At 40.4% G+C, this 24239-nt stretch overlaps 1 protein-coding gene across 2 annotated transcripts in view; it reads left to right on the top strand.

The window, feature by feature from the left end:
• The window catches only part of PTPRM (protein tyrosine phosphatase receptor type M), an 884602-nt gene that overhangs the window by 562858 nt on the left and 297505 nt on the right, over positions 1-24239 (top strand). For both annotated transcript variants that reach the window (XM_062201377.1, XM_062201376.1), the window contains exons 12-13: positions 6407-6680; positions 7590-7626. In XM_062201377.1, the coding sequence (XP_062057361.1) occupies positions 6407-6680; positions 7590-7626 (311 nt within the window). The remainder of the gene's footprint in view (positions 1-6406; positions 6681-7589; positions 7627-24239) is intronic.

The following is a 24239-nucleotide window of genomic DNA, read 5'->3' as shown; positions in this document are numbered from 1 at the left end:
TTTTGGAAACTAAGTTTGTTCTTCAAGAAGCCTTGAAAAGAAGCTTTAAAAATGGCAAGAGAAGATCATAATAATAGAGTAGCTGGATTTGAGCATATAACTTTCCCTTCAACTTCGATTCAGATTTGCTTTTGTGCATAAAAATACACTTAGAGCTTCTCGTCACCTATCTTTTAAATTTTCTTCTCCACATAATCTCCTCTGAAGGGGACTTTGTGCAGCAGGCCTCGGGGCAGGTGTGTGAGTGGGCACAGGCCCCTTGCTGAGGGGCAACCAGTCAGGCCTGCCGTGATGAGGAGGGCAGAGGGGCTTCCCGGAGGCTGGCGTGGGACGTGAAAGGCTCTCAGTGCAATTTCCACCTCCGTTTTCCCCTAAAGAACTAATAAAACACAGATATAATATTTTGATCTAACTTTAATTATCGAAGTACATGTCAAACCAAATACCAAAATTGAGAAATCATGGACCATGTCACCTGAGGAGTGATCATAGAAGTAGAAAAAGCAACACCGGTTTGCCTGCTAGGGATTTAAGGATGGCCAAGGGGAAACAAAGGCCAGGTGGGACATGTCCTCTCCTCCCCTCCTCCCCTCCTCCCCTCCTCTCTTCCTCCCCTCCTCCAATCCTCCCTTTCTCCCCTACTCCCCTCCTCCCCTCCTTCCCTCCTCTCCTCAGGTGCGTGGGTAGCTTCAGAAGTCAAGGCTGCAACCCAGGTTCTCCTGCCCTGTGATGCAGTTCTGCCAGGGGTCAGGCAGTGTGGAAATTCAGTGAGGAAAACCTTGGCACTCTTGGGGTTACCGTTGGGTAAAACTCCGGGGACTCATGGAGTATGCCTTCCAGGACTTGGCAGGTGTCTCTTTCCGCCTCTGTACCACTGATGGTGGGTCCTCGCAAGTGATCAGAGTGAGCGGAGACCACACTGGGACTGTAAAGATGTTAGCTGTTCATTTGTTGCTGTTGGATTATTTGTGACTGGGCTTGCTGGGTGAGTGCTGGCAATGCTGGAGCAGCCTTCAGGGGCTGTTGGCAGGCAAGAAGGGCTGGGCACTTAGTCAAGGCCAACTGCCCTCAAAGGAACAGATGCTAAAAGAGATTTTGATGTAGAGGTGGACACTCTCCTGGGCCCTGTTAATCTGTTCTTTATGCAAACCTTTATTATCAGATCCTTGTCACGGTAGTTCTTCACTGGTGTGACCTATTCCTAACACCCTTTTGACTGGCTTCTCAAGGACAGAAACAGTCTGTACCCAGGTCTTTTTAGTCTTCCCTTGTGGCTGGCACAAGACCTGAAATGTGGTGAATATTATAGAAGAAAAGATGGAGGGGTCCTGATCTGGTATCTGGCTGCTATAGAATATTAGAGCTTGAAAGGGCCTTAGTGGTCCTACAATGGTTTCTATGGGTGGTAACTCCCATTTTGGTGCCATCTCAGTGGCATCTCCCTCGGGTGCACCTGCCTCCTTTTGATGGTCACCTTTGTGTCTAGCGCACCTGCCCTGCAGCAGCAACACTTTTTGGGAGTGGAAGGTTCTAAATTGGATACAATACAAGCATTCAAGAATGAAATATTTGGTGTGGCTTTATAGTCTCCTATTTCTATTTTTATTCAAATCACTAGGGCTATTTAAAAGATCACAGTTTAATCATAATTGACATATACTGAACTATAATTTTTATAATTGTGTGTTTGTTATGAAATTGTCATGATTAGATTATGATTAGCTTAGCCAGGATGAGAAAGGCAAAGGAAATTGTCTTCACTTGTGAAAAGGGGGAGAGATCATTCTTAAAGATGTTCCAACTAGGACTAATCTACTCCAAATATGGTTCCCATTGTGAAGATTAATGACAGGTGGCCTTTTACAGAAGTTCTCAGCCTGAGTCTAATGTACTGGTTGATTTTTTTTTTATTATCCCTAACCTCCATAACTACAGGACTTTTTTTTTCACCTTGTCCTTTGTTCACAATGTGGGACTGTAATTGAGTTCATATTTCTCACCCAACCTTTCAGCTGTAATTAATATTTTATTATATCAGATTTTGGCCCTAACTAGCAGAGCAGCAGGGAATTGAACTGTGTGTTCACACATGCTCACAGATGCGCACACATGCACACATCCACATATGTATACACAGACCAGCAGTAAGTTACAGGTGCCATGCAGGCTCCCTATGATGAGTTACAGCCAAGAGAATGAGATGTGCCTGTGGTGGCCTGCAGGTATCCCACAGTTTATAGCCCATCTTGCGTAGATCAGATGAAAGAAATGAACATTGCTAACAGAATATTCAATCCCACAGGTCTGCTTACGCTATGCAGTATGTTGCCCAGTGCCCATTGGCTGTGTAAAATTAATTACCCATTATTATTCATAATTAATGAACAAGCTCTGTTCAGCCACTCTCAATGCCAATTACCTGCAGGACTCCCAAGACTCCTTGCCGAGAAGATGAACTCCTTGAATTCCAACCTTTCTTTTCCCTCATTTTAGACTACCAGTAAACTCTTAAATACTTAATTTGGTTGTACCACATTGTTTGGTGTATTAGGGTGTCATTTCGGTGAATGCTGCCAGAGATGGAAAGAGAATGAAAAAATGCTGAACAAAGAATAGGAAGCAAATAAACTCTGTGTGCTTGAGTAGCGGTTATACCCTAAGAACACATTTATTTGGCATACTTTGTGTGAAATTGTCATTTTCTCCTACCCCTCAAAGATTGATCTTCAGAAAGAGATCAGTACTATTTTTAATACATTTGGAATGAATGATATGAACCAAAACTTTTAAATCAAACCTAAAAGTCCCTATCAGGTGCCATGAAATGAACATGATTCTTAGACCCTGAAATGCTCATTAGTGCCAATTTTAAAAGAATAGCAATGAAAGGGTCACTATTCTCTCCCTCTGTCCTCGCCTCCTTGTCCCTCCCTTCTACTTCCCAGTTGGATTACCTTCTAGTATGTTCAGCTGATAGGAAATACAGTAACTGGGTAAGAAAACTGAACCTACAACTAAAGGTTTAATCCTTAAATGAATTAGGACAAAAAATTTTAAGTCAGTTTCAGATTTGTAGCAGGCTTCGTCTCAAAGACATAAAAGTTATGGAGAACTAAAAACATTTTTATCACATTTGAACTTTCTGGTTTAAAAAAACTGCATGAAAGATGTTCAGATGTTCTTTCCTAGGCTGTCCTTCATGTACTATTCCATATAAATGCAGATTTCTTATTCTCCTTGTAAAGGCCTTAGAGTTGTGTTGCATAAAGCCTAGCATAAATTAAACTTGAAATTAAATTTCATTCCATAAGGAAGTTCTGATGTAGTGATGTCACATTTTTGGCAGATTTATCTTTATCATGGATTATGCTTTAATATTGCAAATGCTGTAGGAAGATCTTATGTTACTTTGAATTCCAGAACAGTGGTAGAACAGGGCTGGGAATGGAGCAACTTTAATAAACAAAAGGGGGCATGAGTTATACATTAAAAGGATAATGGAATTTTAATTCTGCTCACAAAGCTAGAAACTTCTGATTGGTTTCCCATCCTTGAGAATTTGCTTTTTTTTTTTTTTAATCTTTTTAGGGAAAAAAAAAAACATTCGAACAGTAAGATTTTCAAAGGCACTTTTAAGATTATGATTGTGGTGAAAGACTTTGTGAAATTCATTAGTGAAATGATGTTATTTGTGCAGTTGGAAAGCACACCAGCCATAACACTCAGTCAAGGTACCATTGACCAGGATGCTGATAATGTGTTAATTTCCATCAGAGACAGCAATGGATGGCAATTGGGCAGCAGAAAGGATTTAGCTATTTTTCATTAGCACTTGGACTTTGATAAAGGGGAATAGAAAAGAGCTGCTTGACCTTTCAGTGCTTAAATTATTAAAGAGCAAATAGATTTGAGGTCTGGATGCTTGCAAATCTAATTTGTCTTGTGGAGCAAGGATGAAAAGACATTTGGGGTTGGAAATTGCTCTAGTCAACTTGGTGCTTTCTTTAATATATCTGAAGATGAGGAGATGGTAGCCATTTAAAAAGTAATATGTGTGGAATAGAGTGTATAATATAACTAATACCAGCTGGCTAAAAGGGAGGCCCATTAAATGATCGTTTAATTCTCAAGTCTTCATCTAATCTTCATTAAAATACTGCTTGGAAAAAAATTAATTTTTTTCAGCCACATTCACATAGATGATATTTAAAGTACAAAGCAAAATTTTGTCTTATTAAAGTAGGACAATGCCTAGCATAGTGTAGACACTCAACACATTGGTTGAATGCGTAAGAGCACAGATGCACTCACACAGCACGTGTATTAGTGATGCTGGGGAACAGAGGGATGGGAAGTGAGAGACGAAGGTGAGGATGGGGAAGGACAGAGATGTGCAGTGTTTGATTCTCCCAGGGTGTGCGTTAGCAGAAATCAGGAGCCAGAGCTGAGAAGTGAACCCAGCACTCCAATGCGAAACACACACGTCCCAACCAGTGTCTTAATGACTAGACCAAATGCTCACTCAGTTTTCATGGGAGTAAAATGGGAAAAAAACTAAAACTGTATGGGCTATGCGAGATGCTGTGTGGAATAATTTCTGTACCTTTACATGTATCTCCATCTGTCTGCTTTGTCTAATATATGAGTCTCTGAGAAGTTGTTTTTAAATTGAAATGTTGAAAATCATGTCACATGCAAAGGAACTGGAAAAGCTGACTACTTACGTGAAACCAGTGCTAAAAGTTATTAGAGGTGAGCATTTGGCCTAGCGGTTAAGGCATCCTTTCTACTAACAATCTCTTGGTTGTGTGTCAATCACTAAGGATGGCTGTCCCCGCCTCTTGGTGGAAGACGTGTCAGAGACTTTGCAAATATATTTTTAAACGAGAAGCCAGGGAGGTGGAGGAGGGACATCAAAGTCTGCTCCACCTCTGTATGTGTTCCTGTGTCCTTTCCGTAGGAAGGTTCTTCTTGAATACAGGGAGAATTCTACCATGTTTGGTGCAGCGTCTCCCATGACTCGAGCCAATAGAAAGTCTCTGATGTTAAAAAGGAAGAGTTGTGTTTTTACATCTATATTTTACTGTATATATATATATATATATATGTATATATATATATATATAAGTATTTATATTAAAACACATTTCATCATCACACTGTAAACCTGCTGAACTCCCTGGAAGCTGAGCAAGCATCTCCTGTTCCAAACAGTTCATCTGTTGTTGGGCAGATTTCCAGCCTGAACGGCGGCACACATTTCATTACTGCATGTGTCGAGTGGTTCTCCTCTACAGAGTTCACACAGACTAGAGCAGAAAGAGGCATTGCCTGGGGAAGTGGGGATGGCAGGCACCCCTTTCTGCTTCCTCCTAAGCTTCAATGGGTACCCGTCCTGAGCACCTCTTGGATGATAGCATTGTTCCAGGGAATCATGGTGCTTTTCTGTTACGTTGAGAAAAAAGTACATCTCCCTGCCAAAAGGGCTTTCCGTCTCACCTGGATTTAGTTTTTGAAAGCTGTTCTCAACGTTCAGTTTTTCTCAGCATTGGAAACTTTAGCAAAAGAGCATGAAACATTCATCATTCTAAATATCTTAATTCTTTAAAAGTCCGTCAGCTCAAGGTTTCTCCTGTTCTCCTAATGGGATTTCAACATTCAAAGACATTGAGAGCAGGTGCCAGAGACCCATTCCTCATAGAACCATCATCCTTGCAGCCATCTTTGAAGGGATCTTCCCTCATCTGATCGGTATATATGGTTCAAGGAACCTTGTTCATGATTTCCTCTGACAAATCACTTGTGACTCCAAGGTCTTGGCTTTTAAAATTCTAGTCCTTCGCCTCTGTTTTTACCTCTTTCCACTGACTGATGAGGGAGAAGGGCAAAGGAATATGAGAAAACATGGAAAGGTTAATGTGAATCACTATCTGTTGTGTTCTATGCCTTGGTGAAGCGTCACGTGTATTCAGACAAATGTCATTGAACAAAATAACCCATTTTTTTCCCCAGACTTACACATAATATAATTTCATTTATCAGGTTAACAAATGAATTGTTTGCAAAATCACCTTCAGCTCTATGGGAAGAAAACATTCTTTTAGTGTCCTGTTCACACAAGCAGCAGAGAGAGTCACATAGGGGTGTTTATAACTGTCATGAGTTTGGTTTCTCTCAAGAAATTGTGTTAATTTGAGTGAGAGCATCATGAGGATGAAGGCAAGCATCTCCTCTGTCTCTCAATGAGCAGGTGTTGAGCAAAGGTCTGTTAACGCCCAAGCACTTGGTGTCACCTGTGTGCCCCATGCTGCTTACAGCAGATGGCCTGGGGATCCACATGGTTAAAGGCAGAGTGGATCAGCTCAGACCAAGTAAGATGTCGTTGACAATACTCTTTGATTTCTAGTGTATATCAAATTGTTGTGGAGGAAGAACGCCCCCGAAGAACGAAGAAGACAACGGAAGTCCTGAAGTGCTACCCGGTGCCCATTCACTTCCAGAATGCTTCCATACTGAACTCTCAGTACTACTTCGCGGCAGAGTTTCCAGCGGACAGCCTGCAAGCAGCTCAGCCTTTCACTGTTGGGGATAACAAGACCTACAGTGGATACTGGAACACTCCTCTGCTCCCCCACAAAAGCTACAGAATTTATTTCCAAGCTGCTAGTCGAGCCAATGGGGTAGGTTTTCCTAGATGCCACTTTACCTTGACTGTTTGGGGTTGTTACTGTGAACCTAGTTCATGAAAGACAATAGCAAGGCATAGTATCTTGCTTTTGTGTGTTGTTTTTTATCTAGAGAAGTTTATAGAAATGAATGAATGTGTTCATCTTTGAGGGAAGGGGTGTAAATAGTCAACATGACGGTTTTTATTCTGTTTCTTTCTTGTTACCAAAAGTTGGTTAGCAATTCTGCTTTGCTTACTATTTCACAAGCAAATGGTATAGCTACAACATATGCACTCACTTATTGGAAATGTGAGATTCACAACTTCTGTCTTTGCAGCATCTTTTGTCCCTTTTCTGTAGTTCCAAGGGAGTTTATGTTTCCTACAGATGTGACTAAATCAGATACCCTTTTTATCCCTCTAAGAGGGAAAAGCTGTAAAAAGATGAGATGAAAACAAAACAGATACTATCATTACATCTTTTCTAAAATTTCCCCCCTTCCTGCACAAAGCAACCCAGAGCTCTGATGATACCACAGTGGCTTCCCTTCTGCGTAGCACAGGTGTAGTTAGCATTGTCAACTTGACTTCTGCCACTGCAAAGGGAGGACATCTGGGATGTACAGTTCTTCTGTGCCGCTTGCACAGGGAGCGTGAACCGCTCTGAGAAGGAGCCGGGGCCTAAAAATAGAGACTGTTTGCTCTAGCTGTTTGCTCGTCATCTGGCTCAGAAATACCCAACATCCCAGCACCCGGGCCAGAAAACATATCTGAGTGTACATCAAAGGGTGATTGTGTGATTAAAGCCACCCAAGGAACAGTGAAATCTTGACTTATCAGTGTCATTTCACTAGAACTACAGCAATGTTTACTGCCTAAATAAAACACAAATAATAATTTTCCCCTTCTTTGTTTGACACAGGAAACCAAAATAGACTGTGTTCGAGTGGCCACAAAAGGTAGGTTGAAACTGTGAGATGCTCTTTTAATTTGTGTCTCTTAATTTTAGACTTCATTTCAAAACTTTTTGAAATATAACTTCATTGAAATAAGTACATGTGTATGTTTTATGTAGATATGCATGTATGTATGTATATGTTTTAAATCGTATGAAAATTTCATATAGATGCTTTTGAAAAATAAGAAGCCGTAGTACCAGTTTTCAACACTTTTCAGTGGTTATCTCTTAAAGTGTGTTTTTGAAATAAAATTAATTTTTATATGTCGGCACACATTTTTTCAAACCGTAGTCCCCTACCTGGCAATGGTATAGCTAGCAACAGCTATAGCTAGCTTCATGTGCAACAGAGTGAAGGATCGCCAGCTAATTTTAAGCAATGATCGAGTTATTACAGCACTATAAAATGAAGGCTACATGGGCTTTTTCACTGATAAAACAGTCTCTGAACCCAGTAACCATGTGACATTATGTGGAACTCCTATCTCTCAGGCCTGCTTAAAATCTGAGAAAATGTGACCAAGGATGAGCTGTAGACAGGGTAGCACGTGTCACCATAAGCTCTCACACCATGCTGCTAAAGAAAAGAGTGCAGATGTGTGTCCATGTGCCTGAGCTGCACTGTCTTGTCAGCTATCACATATGGAAGTGTATGAGAAAATGCCCTGAGAGATTTAAAATGCTGTATTAAAATGAGGCATTATAAATTAACACTTGTAGTTAAGTATATTCTTTTAGTCCATGAGAGTAACCATGACTAATGTGAAGAAGTTCTATGTGATGTAATTTAGAAAGTTTGGTAAGAAGGCATCATTGGGTCTGTGGCATAAGGTTTAATCAGGCCATACTTGATGAGTTCTGTTAGATAAAAATATCTTTTTGTTGTCATTGAATTTTAGGTGACATAGTTTGAATATAACATGGATGTACATCTCCATTTTCAAAATTCTCATTGTATTCTTGTTTCATAAAGATGCATGATGTTTTTATTCAGTACTAGCTCAATATTTATTGCTTGCATGTTAGGGTGCCAGGCATTGCATGAGGTGCTCACCTCATTTGTATTTTCTTTGTCCTCATGAAATTATAGTTCTAGTTCCAAGAATCTATATGTAGAGACTTTAAGAACCTCAACTGTTTATATCATAGTGTACCTCATTCAGTGCCTTATTTATAGGAATAGATTAATAGTAAGTGAAATTATGGCTGTTTATTCATTCCATGAACTGCCATGCAGTAGCAACTACTTGTTACAGTTATGATGCTCTTGGACCTGGGATCCTGCCATACCCTTAGAGCTCCAGCTCATGGCATATGCTCGAGTAGGAAGTTCAAAATATTGTATAATTCTGTCTTCTTACCTTTGAGGTCTGGGAAAGTAAATCCAGTCCTAGGATTCCTAATTTATAATGCCTTATGTTTAACATCACAGCTGAAAGCACTTTCATATATGCTTTCTTATTTATTTCTTTTTACCATGAAAAAGGAAAGAGGAAATACTACTTTCATTTTTAATTTGAAGAAAATGCATAATTTTAGAGAGAAATTAATTTGTAAGGGTCGCTCAGCTAATAATCTGTTGGTCAAAGCTTGATCCTAAGCATTTGGAGGCCTACCCAGTGTTTCTTCTACGTGTCTCATGGCTTTTCACCCAGCAGAAGCTCTGGCCAATTATAGGATTGCATACTGGGAGCATCTGACCTTCCCTTTATTAGAACTGAGTCACTGCCCAATTTACTGTGAAAACAGTGCAATATCTGTCATAATGCTCATGGTTAAATAATTATATAAATAACACCCTAGTAAATATGGAAACATGACAAGTTTGCTGTTTTCACAATAGATTGAATTAGATGGTGATTTGGATCATTTTTTTCCATCAGCTAGATTTCTTCAATATTGTAATTTGTTTTTTAATTCACCAAAGGGTGATTAGGCAATCAGATGACCTGATTGACTCAATATTCCCCGCTCGTATTTTCTGAGTCATTTGCAAACATTTACACAGCAACAAACTCTATCCAAATAACCTCTTTTGGGGAAAGAAGGAAACAAATTTTAATATTCACTGCATAACATTGTCATTTCTGTTTCATAAAATCATAGAACAGGAGGAAACCTTGGGAGATAATCTCCCTGAAGGCAAAACAACTCTGCTTTGTGCTCTTTTATTGAGTTCTGCACGGACAGATTCTGCAACCCTCCTTCATGCTTTGCCACCTTATTATCATTCATCCAGAAATTCTTTTGTAGCATGGGAAACCTTGCCATCTTGACTACTTCGTCAAAGCAGAGAAGAAAGGAGGTCTCATGATTTTATTGGTACCATATAGTTAAGATGTTTTAAATTTAGTAAGGGTCCAAACATCCTGAGTATATTTCGCCACATTTTGCTGACAATGTTGTGGCTTAATTGAGTTTTCAGATACTAAGCTGCTTTTCTAAGCAGTGTTTTAAATTTATAGATTTCAATGTTCTCATGAAATAACTGTTGACAAGTATCTTTATAGAGAAACTATGGAGCTGGGTTTGTTTTCACAAAAAGCTAGTTTTTAATTCCAAGTTAGGGTATGTCTCTTAAAAATATATTTCAGACTATTTATAAATTTAATGTGATTATTTTCATTTTATCCAAAGGTATAGTTTGACATAGATCATCTCAAACATAAAGCACCGTAAAGTTAGACCCAGAAAAAGACCTAAGAGGTGCAATTGCATATTTTCAAACATGTGAGGGATCAGCTATATTTTTATGCAGCCCTTTAACATATGTCTAGATAAGTGGTGTCCAATAGTTACATGTGACCATAATTGCATTGCTGACTACAGGCAAACTCAAACTTTCTGGAGTTACAAGGTGGCGACATCATGCAGTAGGTTACCCATGACGTTTGGGTATTGTCCTCCCAACTCAGAGGATTCTTCTTCATCTATACAGTGGAGTAATTAGAGGCGCTCTTCACTATACTCAGATTCTCCAATATTCTATTTTTTTAAACACATTCACAGTGTGGAGGTTGGATTCATCTCATGACTGCTTGGTTCAGCTGTGTCTTGGTAATTACTGTATATTTTTGTTAAGGTTCAGATCCATTATGGCTACCTTGTGGTAGCTGGTAGGATAGAAAGTCTTTTTGACATTTTTTAAAAAACTTTTTAATTGACACATAATAATTGTATATATTTATGGGGTCAAATGTGGAAATTCTTTTATGATAGTTTTGGAAGGCTTGATTGATTAATTCTAAACTGAAAGGATATACTTAAAAATGAAAATCTGATTAGTACATCACAACTCTTGTATTTAATGCAATATATTCATTCTAATGGCTACACCTATCAGTTTGAACTGTGTACATTACAGTTTGGCTTGATCTTCCATAAACTTGTATTTTCCATAATACAATGCCAACTATGTTTCTCTGTAACAACATGGCCTCCTGCAAGCTTTCCTGTTTGAAAAAGTTCCTATTTTAAAATTACTCAAACGCATATTCCATTGTTAGGTGTGGAGTATTCCATAAGACTTCCAAATATAGACACACAAATACAATTTTTAAATTTTGATGACTTTGAGTTCATAAAAGGTATTTTTGTTTTGTTTCTGGTGTATAAGGAGTGGTTGCATATGATCATTTGTTCCTCTTCATGCTATGGCTTGGCTAATGGCAGTATAGCTAGAAATAAAAAACAAAACCTGCGTACAAACACATGCTAAATTCTCCACCAAAGTATTAAGGAAGTCAGATGATAAAGTTTAAACAACAACAACAACAAAAACCACTGTTATCCTACAATTATAGTTTTAAGGCAAATTTTCTATGAAAACCTGCTTCCTTGTAACTTTAGTATTTTATTTAACTTAAATTTGCACTGGGCTGTGAATATACTTTGCTAGAAGAAGACCTTGAGGAAACTTTGAAGGATTTCCATTGTTCTGATGCAATTTCTAAGTATATTCAGAAATTTGAATGTTTCTTTATTTATTCACTAGGCTCTTAGAGAGTTTCTCTAGACTGTTTTTCTTTTCACTGTTTCGTGCAAAGAAAACCATTTTTTCTAGGCCATAATGCATCAGAATGAAAGTGTGCTGATAAAGGAATTGAAAAGAGTGTCTGTTGAGATGTAATGCTCATTAAGATTCCTTTAATTACATTCAATACATGAGAAAACAAATTATATAGTAAGACCACTCAACTATGTTAATCTGCTATTATTTTGGCTATGGATTGAGAAAATAGGAACATTTATGTTCATCATTCCGCATTGTTTAAAGAAAATACTCTTTCCTTGATCTGAAATGGTCTTCACAATGTACATCATGAGTATATTAAAGCCCCCTGAGAGGTTCCTAAAGAGAAGAAACCTGAAAAGTTCCCATGCTTTTCAAATTTATTTGACCCAAAGTCACTTTTCAGGGGACACTGGAGTCATGCAAATCATAGTTTGGTAAATGCTCATTCAACAAACTCCTGAAGATTGCATTCCATGCATGTGACGTCTAATCCACATGAAACATGATTTACTCCTCTGTTCATGCATCCAGAGCGAAGAGAGGCCCTAAAGTTGCCACCTCCAGATACTGCCTTCCAGGCATAGGACTGGAACTTCTACCTTAATTTTTACTAACTTCCCTATTGATATTTTAAGGCAGAGTTCAGCAAATTTCTGATGTTCAGAATCAGGCGATAAATATTTTAGGCTTTGTAGGCCATATGGTTTCTGGCACAGCTTCTCAGCTGTGCCAATTCAGGACTAGAGCACCTTTTGGCAATGCAAAAACAACTGAATTGATAAAACTTTATTTGTAAAAGTGTATCATGGGCCTCCTTGCCCTTTCTAAGGTAGCTTGTCATGTAATCAAGTTTGCTCCTCCTAGCTACAAATAATTACAAGCAAACACTTTACAAAACAGAGCGCTGAGATCATATAAAAATTCTTCCTAAAATTTATAATGTGCTTTTTTCATGGTAATGTTAGCCTGATGGTAATTAGAGTTCTTTTTACGTGCAAATATGTAGCTGCCCAGCATAGCTACTCTCAAGGAACTTTCTTCATATTGCTCCCCATTTTGTATATTAGATAGGCACTCTGCTTTTCTTTAAGATAGTATCATTTTGCTCACAAGGAGACTAGGTCAAGGTTTCCTGTAAGTAATGAAAAACGCACAGTTGTGTTGGTCGCCCAGTCTATGACCAGGGCAAAGCAGTATACCTGTACAGCTTCAATTGGCACCAACTTCGTAACATGTCTTAGAAGTAACATTTTGCTGTGTACAACTTTTATCTGTATGAAGATTTGCATCATATGTCATATCAAGGAAATGTCTTTGTAACTCTCCATTCTGTGACCAAACTGTTAGTTTGTTCATCTGCCTTAGCGAAAAGTTAATAATATGTGAAAGACAGTTCCGCCATTTTTAAACGGAGTTGCTGCAGTTGTGTAGTTGTAAGTAGCAGCACTGTTTGAATGGTGCAGAGGGATATTTCAAAATATTATGCAGCAGCAGTTTTGGGTTTAATTGTCTGCAGATGGTAGATGATCTATTTTCCTTACTCGCTGCCACACTTCTAATAGCACCCAGGCTGTTCCATGTAAATTAGTAATCTTTCATGCAAGCCTGTCCTTAATTTTCCAATATTTTTTCTTTGCATCATTTTCCAGCTGTATCATGTTAGAACTGACGTTTTAATTTTCTATCTTTTTTCAATATCTGTGTGTCATAAATGTTAACCACTTAAATACAGCTGCTGAGCTGTGCAGGCAAACCAAGTTCGCCTGGTCCACCTACTCATTTCCTTGGTCACATGTTAACCAGGACAACTAGAGCAAGGGCAATTAGCAGTTTCGGTTTTTTTAAACCAATACTTTGAGCTGCATCTTTTTAATTTTTTTCATGTAAAAAAATAAGGTTCCTAAATGGAAATCCACATGAAATGTATCTATCAGAGAAATTACACAAAAATATTTTTAGTGAGAAGGATAATGTTCATGACAATGGTGATATTAGCAAGAGAAAATACTGTGAATTTAGCAACAGAATTTTAAATAACCTGGTAAATTCTAAAAGCCTAAAGTTTAAATCATCAAAATTAGTGGCATATCTTTATATACCATGGTCAAGTGCAATTGAATACCCACTAGTTTTCACCTTTACTTAGGACTAATATTTTTGGTTTTGTTTTACTTTCTTTTTCTTCTTCTTCAGTTGATCTGTCCAAGATCTCAGCCAAAGCTTGCAATTGGGTCATAGTTAGAAATCCTACTGCATGACTAGAGCTTGTTTAAGAGAAAAGAATTCAGAAAAATTCAACACCTGGCTATGGTTATTTTTTAATTTTTTCTTCCTTTTCTTTTTTTTTGTTGTTGGAACAAAGTTGAGACGGTTTGATATACTGATGGGATTCTTCTTGCTAGCCTAGCTTCAGTCTGGCTTTTTTTTCCCTCATGCATGCTGACCTGGAAATCCTCTTTGCCTTAGCTGCGATAATCGTGACTCAGCTTACAACACCTTACATTCGCATCGCCCCTGCTGCAGGCGACGGCCAACTAACAGGTCAGATGTTCAAGTATAGATGAGTCATCCTGCCCATTTCCTGCTCATTTTTCTCAGCTTTGTTTCCCCTCTACATTTCCTCCTTTGCTTAAGGCCTATTGATAATGCTTCAGACCCTTGTTTCAGACCTGTGCTTGTATTAAATTAAATGGTATGCTTGGCCTCTTCTTTGTGCACATTTATGTCCATGCATTAAGTACAACTCCACTGCATGTTTTCATTGTGTGTCTGGTCTGTTAATATGTTCCTTTCTAGCCTAATGCTATACAGAAATGAAATTTGCTGGACCTGCAATAGCAGTGACATCAATTGACAGGATTTCAAACAATATCCTTAAAGATGTAGTCCCAGTGTTCCAAATTAATATAAAAAGGCCTTGAGATTTAAGGATGAGAGAGGTTTGTTTTTCACCGTGCAGAGTTTAGTTAGCACTTGCATTCAGCAATACGCAATCTTGTCTGTCAATGTTATTAAATTAACTCACCCAAAGCTCTTTAGAGTGACACTGTTCAAATAGCTTTTCATGTACATACAATTGTTGCGAGCTTATTGTTTTCCTTATTGATCCATTTTGCAAAGCAAAGCGTTTATATAAAGCAATGGCATATCTGCAAGTCAAATGCATTGAAAAATTTCAGAAAGTTTAGAAAAACTGATCGGCTTAAAATCATGAAGTTGAACTGTGTGCGGCTTTATACCAAGAGAAATTGCAAAGCGTCTTGAAGAGTCTCATGGAAAAACATAATTAAAAGATAAGCTTGTGGGGCAAGTAGTAAAGATATGTTAAGACCCTTCACATCCCACATTGGAGTCCATGGATTTGATTCCCAGCTCCTGTCCCTGATTCCAGCTTCCTGCTAATGCTGACTGTGGGAGGCAGTGTTAATGGCTCAAGTACTTAGCTTCATGCCACCCAGAATTGAGTTCCTGGCAGCAGCCCTGGCCCAGCCCCGACCATTGTAGGCATATGGGGGAGTTAACCAGTGGATGAGTCTTGTTTCTTTCTCTCTCTCTCTCACCCCCTTCCCCACCTATCTCTCTCTCTCTCTCTCTCAAATAAATATCTTTTTGAAAAAAGGATAAGTTTATTTTGGTGCAAAAATATTTGAAATTCACGAATAAGAGTCTCATAATATTGATTTTCCATGACTCTTGAAGACTCTTTGAGGGCATGGATTTCAAAATTTTGCACCAAAATAAACTTAACTTTTGATTCCATCTTTCCATGAACTTTTTGAAGTACCTTTTGAAATTAGCTTGCTCAATCTTAACTACCTCTGAAATATTCTCTGAATATATTCAGATAGCTCTATAAACTCATACAAAAAAAAGAGTCCCAATAAATTACTATAGACTGAAGTTGAGTAGTTAGTGAATTCCAGAAGACAAACTTGTTTTTTTACAACAAAAGCAAATCATTGTCAAGGCTTCCAACATTAATCATGCAAGAAGGTCTCAAAATTCTGATTTCAGAAAGACTATTGATTGTCATAGGTTATTGCATGTAGTTTAGGTATAATTAAAGCTATGTAAGAAATGTACCACTACTTTCCATATAATGTCTAACCCAACAATTGTTTTTGTGTGTGTGTGAAACTAGAGAATATTCCCTAACATTTAAGAAAATGATGAAGCTTTATTCATGGTAAGAAACAATCAATGTTAAGGTTGTACTGTGAGCTTATAATTTTGAGAAATAAAGCAACTGAGACTCAGGAGAATTCGAGACATATTTTGTAAGGTTGACAAATGCAGAATAGCTCTTCTTTCTTCTTCACTGGCGTCCCACACGTATTTTCAGTCCTCTATTTCAGGGCCCAAATGCCATGTTTGCCAACAGTTCTGTCTCCCTGGCTTTCAAGTTTCTTTAGAGCATCTATGTTGTATTGATTAAAGTTCTAATTGTCACACCAGTACCTGTGCTTGAGGGATGGTGTATACCTTAGCAAATTCCTCCCCTTTAAAAACTTGATGTTCAAGGACAATCCCATGGTGCTCCGTGTAGAGTTATGTGTCCATCTTGAACTTTGTCTAGGATCCTGGATCTGAGCCCCCATTATGTCTGAGTTGGCCACAGACTCATCAGTAACCCTTAAAAGTTGATTGGCCTCACCATCATAAAACAACTATAGTTAAGTATGCCCTTTTGCAGACTTTGCCTATAATCCACTATCTCCAGCTGACACATGTAGGTAACTAGCTGTGGAGTATGTGAAGTTTCTGAAGCAGCAGTGGGGAACCTTTTCTCTGCCAATGTCAGTTTGGATATTTATAACATCATTCACAGGCCATACAAAATTATCAAATTAAGAATTAGCCTACTATAGAGTATTGAATTTCAAGACCCACCTGCAATCGTCGTGGTAATACCAGACCAAATTATTTGGGGAGCCACTAACCAGGCACTCACCTCCTAGTCAATAGAGTTTTCTCTGAAAACTTGCATGGTTATGAAGACACTTCATAAAGTGGCCACATTCACAAGGCTTTTGGACGCATTGTGTGTTATTACCTTGGACCTAGCCTGTGAAGGATGCTTCCGTCACCACCATTTGTGTAGGGCAGCCCTTTCCCAGGGACTGCAGGGGCCCCCACTGGTGAATGTGGTTTATTAAAGATTAAAATGACAGGAGCAGAGTACGCCTCAAACACCAATAAAAACCTACACTCACTCTTTCTTCGGTATTTACTGCTGGTTTTAATGATGGCTAATTTCACTCAGATACATTCACACTGAAGCCATATTTCTTTTGCATTTTCTATTTGTCTCAGCCATCAACTTTGATAGCAGTAACACAGTCCTTTTTTAAATAGATTTATTCATGAGTCAGACCGCACACCTGAGTCTTTATTCATTCAGTCTTTTTTTTTTTTTTTGACATTTATTAAGTACCTTTTGTGTGCCAGGTATGGATCTACGAACTTTAAAAGTTTCACTTTGTATGGTTGCCCAGACATTGTGGCATCAAGTCCATTTGCATTCATATCAAAAGCGACATACACACATCCTCTTAGAAGTCGAAAGTGAATATTGTGCTTGTTCTCTGGCACAAACAGCAGTTTTACAACTCATGGGGAAACAAGGACATGCGTTTCAAAGCCTTTCGCAGCTTAAGAAATGGCTATGGGGACAGCTCTTTACATTTCTGTGTGTGACCCATTAAACAGGTATAGGTTTGTTTGCCAGATCACTCCTGTCACTTGTAGAAGTCAAAAAGAAATACGGGCGGGGCACCTTCTGAAGTGCTTTCAGCTCTTTTGTTCATTTTGTTTTAATCATGTTGACATCTTGCCCCTAAACATGCCATCTGATGCTCCACTTACACTAGGAAACTTCTGAGTCCGTTGTGTTATTATCACTGTTGCGCCAGCAGGCAGCCTGTCTGATTAGGCTGGCCTCAGTGTGGGTGGAATCTCTCTAGCTTGTCCAACACCAGCAGGTACCTTGGTGCCTCGATTCCCCACACTGAACACTGTGCTCAGTACAAGTGAAAGTGCTCCTAAATGTTTGTTGACTGATTCTGGTGAATGAAGGGCTCAGATGCCAGGAGGGTTCTATAGAAGGAGCTCTGACCACAGAATGCATGTGTATTTCCTGAGCAGTCCTGCCTTGCCCAGGTCAGTGTTTCTTAAACCTGTTATCCACAGTCAGCAGTAAGAAATGCAACACCACCCAATATGAACTCACACACACACACACACACCAGTGTAACTGAGACAAAAGCTTTGCAATCTCTACCACCAACACTGCTGACAGCCTCAGCTGCACTCTGACTTTTTTCTATACTGTTCTATCATGTTTTTCTTTAGAAGAAAAAAAAAAGTCTGATTGCTATTTCCTGATTGGATTTCCATTTCCCACTAGTGAGTTGAAGGTTGTAACTCGCAGTTTACAAAAAAAAAAAAAAGCTGCTTGCACACTAGAGTCAGGAGATTGTGAAAGGGAACAGAATATCTTATTGGAGTGAAGGTCTCCTCTGCCTAAAACTGGTACAGAGAGTACACACAGAGAAAGTTCTAGAAAAAGGCAGTGCTTCTAGTCTCTACTTTGTTACCTTTACCTTTTTTAAAAAATTTATTTACTTGAAAGGCAGAATTACAGAGAGAGGATCTTCCACAAAATGGTTCACTCCCTAAATGATTGCAACAGCCGGAGCTGGCCAGGCTGAAGCCAGGTCTTCCTCTGGGTCTCCCTCGGTGATTTAGGGGCCTATTTTGTCCATCTTCTGCTGCTTTCCCTGGCAAATTAGCAGTGATCTGGATTGAAAGTAGAGCAGCCAGGTCTTGAACCAGTGCCCGTGTGGGATGCTGGTGTTGCAGCTGGAATCAACCAGCAATGCCACAATGCCGGCCCCTTTTTTTTATCTTGTGTTTCATTGTTTATAATAGACTTGCTCTAGGGAGAAAATAGAGAGCTGCACACAGTAGATATTTCTCTTTAAGAGTTTTAAAATTCATAAATATAGGTTATTTCATATTAAGATATTTCTGTTTGTGATTTAATAACCCAGCCAATGCAGCTGCTGTGGAGAATGAGTTCCTTATGCAAAATCTTATCATCTGTTTCATTTCACCTGTATATCTAATATGATAAGACCTGTAGCCTGGAGTATTTATAAACAAGTGACTTCTGGGATTCAAGTACAAACAGAGATATCAGAGCGGGTAGACTTTCTTGCTAGTTGCAGTTAGTACTGGAGAGAAAAAGAGAGGAAGAGCTGCCCACAGTTAGTCCCACATAAAGTTTCAAGTTTGGAAAACCATACCTGGAGCACATTTCCATATCGTGAAAGATGAAATACAGGCAGACATTATTTAAGGCAGTGGAAATGGGTTTACTCGGTAACTGCAAGCAATGAGGGAAGGAGCTGAGCTCTGTTCTGATTTGTGCAGAGGGGCCTCGCCCTTCTAAAGGCTGCAGAGGGCTGAGTTGGCAGGAAGGGGACTGTGGTCCCTGTGAACACATCTGGGTTTCCTCCCTGACCTTCCTGGAGCTGGGCTCCAGCCCTCCCCCAGAGGCTGGGAGACAAGGGCCTGCTCAGCTTAGAGGCCTAGCTGTCATGAAATAAATCCTAAGGGATTGCTTTTTAGCCTTCATGTTGCTCTTAAAGAGAATATAAGGATATTTCAAAAAGTCTGTGGAAAATCTGTGTTATGGAAAAAAAATCCCACAGATTTCAAAAAAATTTTTGCACCAGAATAAATATCCTTTGATTCCATATTCTATGACCTTTTTGAAGTGCCCTTGTTTTGAGAGGGTGGCTTTTTTGTTTGTTTGTTTGTTTGTCTCTTAAATTCAATTGCAAGACCTAGAGGTCACTGAACTGGGTCACCTTGGAGGAAGACAGAAGGTGCAGAATTCACAGAGGATGCCCTGTGTTCATATTCTGTACTGAGCCTGGCACATGCACCACTCACTAAGTCCTCGTGGCAGGTGCCAGGCATGTCACAGCTGCACACGGAAGCTCACCAGATGAGCCTCACCCCCACAGGCCCCGCAGGTCACATGTGGAATCACGTGTGATGCCATGTGTGATGCCATGTCTCGTGCATGGAGCCCTCGGTCCTTCCAGCTCAGCGTGGGTTGGACCCCCACCTTCATACCTCAGCATCTCCTCCTGGACCTTGCAGGCCTCAATGGACACCCCCAGACTCTCACACCCTGGAGCTCTCCCTGTGGTTTCTCACTGCCACTCTGGGCTCCAAGGGCCCTTGGCTGCCTTGTGCTTCTTCTACTTGTCATGTTTATCTCCAACCCTCAGATCACCCGTCACCTGCTTTCTCTGCTCCTTTTCCCATTCTTCCAAAGGTTGCAGAAACAGGTGTAAAGCTCGGACCTCAGCCATGGAGATTCTCTGCTGATCTGCCCACCACCCCTAGCCATGCTCCCCTCAGCCTCAGGAGAGGTGTGCACTCGCCCTAGGGTGGCGTGGTCAGGCCTTTCTCCTCCTTTTCCTCACTGTGCCCTTTCTGCTGATCTCTTGGGCAGCCACGGTGCATCAGGCTTTCCTAAAGCCCCTGGTGGTGCTAGCCGTTGAGTCACACGGAAGGACACCTTTCCTTAGATACAAAAAATCATTACTGAAGGGCACCACCAACAGCAAACAGCCAGAGGAAGTTTCTGGGACTCTCAAGATGAGCGTGTCCATATCAGATATCCCTCATCAGCTCTAGGCAAGAGCTGAAACCAGGCAGAGAGGCCAAATGAAAATCTTTAAATGGGTTGTGGGGGGTGGCTTTAAATTTGGTCTATGGGGAGAAGGGGTTGGGAGATGGAGGAAGGCCCTTTGTTCCACAAGTGTTCATTAACCAATTAGCGTATCATAGACCATCAGTAATCAATTGCCATATCATAGACCATCAGAGCTGGAAACCCTATAAAATATCCGGCCCAGTGGTTCTTTTATTTATTTATTTATTTTTGACAGGCAGAGTGGACAGTGAGAGAGAGAGACAGAGAGAAAGGTCTTCCTTTGCCGTTGGTTCACCCCCAATGGCAGCTGCGGCCAGCGCACCGCGCTGATCCGAAGCCAGGAGCCAGGTGCTTCTCCTGGTCTCCCATGCAGGTGCAGGGCCCAAGCACTTGGGCCATCCTCCACTGCCTTCCCGGGCCACAGCAGAGAGCTGGCCTGGAAGAGGGGCAACCGGGACAGAATCCGGCACCCCAACCGGGACTAGAACCCGGTGTGCCGGCACTACAGGCAGAGGATTAGCCTGGTGAACCATGGCACCTGCCCCCAGTGGTTCTTAAACTATGTTCTCTGGGGTTCCTGGAAGTGCCTCAGGAGGGCTGTGCAGCAGCCTCTGTATGTAATAGCTGTGGGTAGCCTGGTGGTCGGAACATGGGCTGTAGAACTAAATTGCTCAGGTTCAGATCCCAAGCGCTGGCCCTTAGCAGCAGAGTGGCCTCAGGCAAGTGACTGCACATCTCTTTCCTCGGTTTTCTCGTCTGTGAAATGGGACTGAGAGTGGTACTTAGAAAGTTACTGTCAGTATTAAATGACCTAACAAAGCACGAAGTATACCATCAATAAATGTTAGCTATTACTGTTTTCTGCCTTCACACGTTTCCTTTTAATTGTGGGAAGAAGAATGCATCCTTTCACTGATGCACTGAGCACAATTGTTCCCACTGTAGCCCACAGCACCCAGCAAGTATGCCAGATTATTTGCTGATTGACAGAATAAGTAACAGCCTGTGATCTTCCTTGTTAAATTTACTTCCAGGTATTTTATAGCTTTCATCATGGGAAGGAGGAAATTCTAAGCAAATCTCGACTGAGGGCAGAAATCTTTAGAAGTTAGTTTATTTTTTGCTTTCGAATGACTGTGCTGTTCACTTGCAAAACGTGTCCCTTCTTCATCTATATGTATTTTTTTTAATTCAGTAGATTTTTCTATTGCAAATAAAGCAAACAAGTGATTTTTTTCAGTTCATTTTAAAAGCACAATTTTAATCGTCCCTTTTATTTGGGAAAAGCCGTAAAACATGTCTAGCTTTTAATTTTCTAGTGAACGGCCCGCCCACTGCACCAGGTTGCATCCAGCTGACCTCTCTGCCTCCCACCCATCGCAGCCAGCAAGGAGGCTTGGTGCTCCTTGGGATTAGTGACCCGTGACAGGGCTGAGACACAGACAGAGATATCTGTCCTTCATGGACAGGCAATTCTCTATTGACAAAACGGATATAACTGGAGTCAGGTCTCGGCCGCACTGAGAAGCTAGGAGGACTGGACTGAAGGTGAGAAGGTGCAGTCAGTGCCAGGAACAGCAGGTGCTAAGGTCCTGTGATGGGACAGGACAAATCTGAAAACCTGCAAAGAAGTCCTAATGTCTGGAGAGCAGAGTGCAAGAAGAATGTGTGGGGAGAGCACTTAGGCTCTCCAGGCAGACACAGGCTGACCGTGACCTTGCACATTAAGCTAAGGACTTCAGTCTTGATCCCGAGAACGTTGTGAAATGATTGAAGTGTTTTCAAGAGGGACATGTGATATCAGGTTGGCAGACGATTCCCAGCCATAGGACAAAGACTGAAAGTAAAACCCTAAGAAACGGAAGACTGTTCAGCCACCTAGAAAGGAACAGAGGGTGCGCATGTGAATAGAAGAGCTAAATGCCAGGATGTTGGCGCAGTCGACACTGGCCTCGGGCAGTTGGTCAGCTGCAGTCATTGAGGAAGAGCACAAGATGGGAATTAAGGGGCAGGGCCAAACGTATCAAAGGAAGGCTTTGACTCCCTCCTGGAAGGAATGGCTCCACTCCACCCTCTGCTTGGGATATCCACTTCATTTCTATTGAGAGCTTTTCACTGTGGTTCACATAAGAATCACAACAGCTACAGGATGATACAACTCAGCAATATAATGTGAATATGTGGGCACTGAGACAAACTCCTCCCTCCTTGAGCAGACGATAGTTTGATAGTTTTATATTGTCCTTTCAAGAGTTCGCTCATTGGACTCTTGAAGAGTTTTATCAGAGGAGATTGTTCATTACATTTACTATAATGTGTTTGTCCACACACAGAAATATGTTGGTCTACAATTACAGGGGCCACATCATGTGTATCTTCAGACTTTGCACAACCTGCCAGTCAGGGGCTGCCCAGGCGAGGCACTCACAGGCAGGCTAGTATTTTCTGATGGATTGAAGTCGTTCATCAAAAGTAAACTTCCTTTGAGGGTGGGAACTAATTTCCACATTGCATCTTTTAAAAATAACATGGCTGCCCCCCAGACGCGTGAAGCTGTGACTGTAGTCAGGATGCCTGGGCTTTCGGGAGGTGCACCTAGACCCACGGCTGCCTGGGCACCTCTGGCAGCCTCCCTCCCAGCAGGTATTTAAGGCACAGAGTGTTGAGTTCTGATGGAAATCAGAGTGGCCCATGAAATGCTCAGCTTTGGGGGCAGTACACCGAGTGCTGGCCTCAGCTTCACCAAGGAAGCCTTCATTCATTCACGCGTGCATGCCTCCTTCACTTGGATGAGCGCTGGTCTACTGGGGGAGCCTGCTGTGTCATTAGCTCTACATGAAAGCCAAGAGAACATCCCAAGAGGAACATGTGCTGTTAGCTCTTAGGGAACTTCTCATGAGGGCCTTGGCTAAGAACCACATAAACACCTCATAAATATTCCACGTGGTGCATTTAGCAGTATCTTGAACTGTTAGTAGCCATGATAAGTGGTAATGGACTACAGTAATGTATATTTAGATGTATTCTAAAACATATCATCTATAAGATACATTGTTTTCAGTGTTAAAAGCTTCAATTCCACCTTTTGAGAGAATTTTGGATAAAAATGGGGGGAAGAAAGTATCTCCCTTACTCTCCCTTTAAATAAAAATGGCCAAACCCTTCATTAATGCTGATAATCAACTGATTGGAAATTTGATTGGATTAGAACTACCATTTGCCAACTAAGAATCTTGGAGTTTTTGGTCAAATACAGTACCATATAAATATGAATAATTCATAATTCATGTACACTGTCTCAGACATTTCATCATCAATGGTAAAGGCATATCATGATGTGCTGTGTACATTTCCTGTGTTAGAGGCCAACATGGGAAATTGGTGTGAGGAGGACTTGATTGGGATTTCAGCATCTCTTACAGAGCTCACTTAAGGATTCTGAAATTTCCTTCTCAGCAAGAAAGAATGTAAAATGAGAGGAAATTTTTATTCTTCCTGCAAAACCAGCTGACTGCATTTTAATAGGCTACAGTGTCACTGTTGATTTATTGCCCTTTTTTGTTCTTTTATGTGTTATATTTGTCATTTTGCTATGGCAGTTTCATCTATAACACAGCATAGTTACAAGAAAATGGTGAGAGGATGCAGGAATGCCAGGGGAGATTCTGTTCCCCTCTCCTTGTCAGTTTTTGGAATGAAATACTGAGTCAAATGTCAAGTATTTGATTTTGGAAATAATGTATTTTTGAAGCTGGATATTGCACTGAAATAGTGTTGTTTTCCATTTTTATTACATAAACTTAAGAATTTCTATGTAAAAGATTTTCAGTGTATAACAATTTAATTTTTCAATATCCTTTTATGT

This window comes from Lepus europaeus, chromosome 9 (genome assembly GCF_033115175.1).
Source record: "Lepus europaeus isolate LE1 chromosome 9, mLepTim1.pri, whole genome shotgun sequence".
Taxonomy (NCBI): Eukaryota; Metazoa; Chordata; class Mammalia; order Lagomorpha; family Leporidae; genus Lepus; species Lepus europaeus.
Note: the sequence above shows the minus strand (reverse complement) of the source record. Positions and strands in the feature narration are given on the sequence as shown.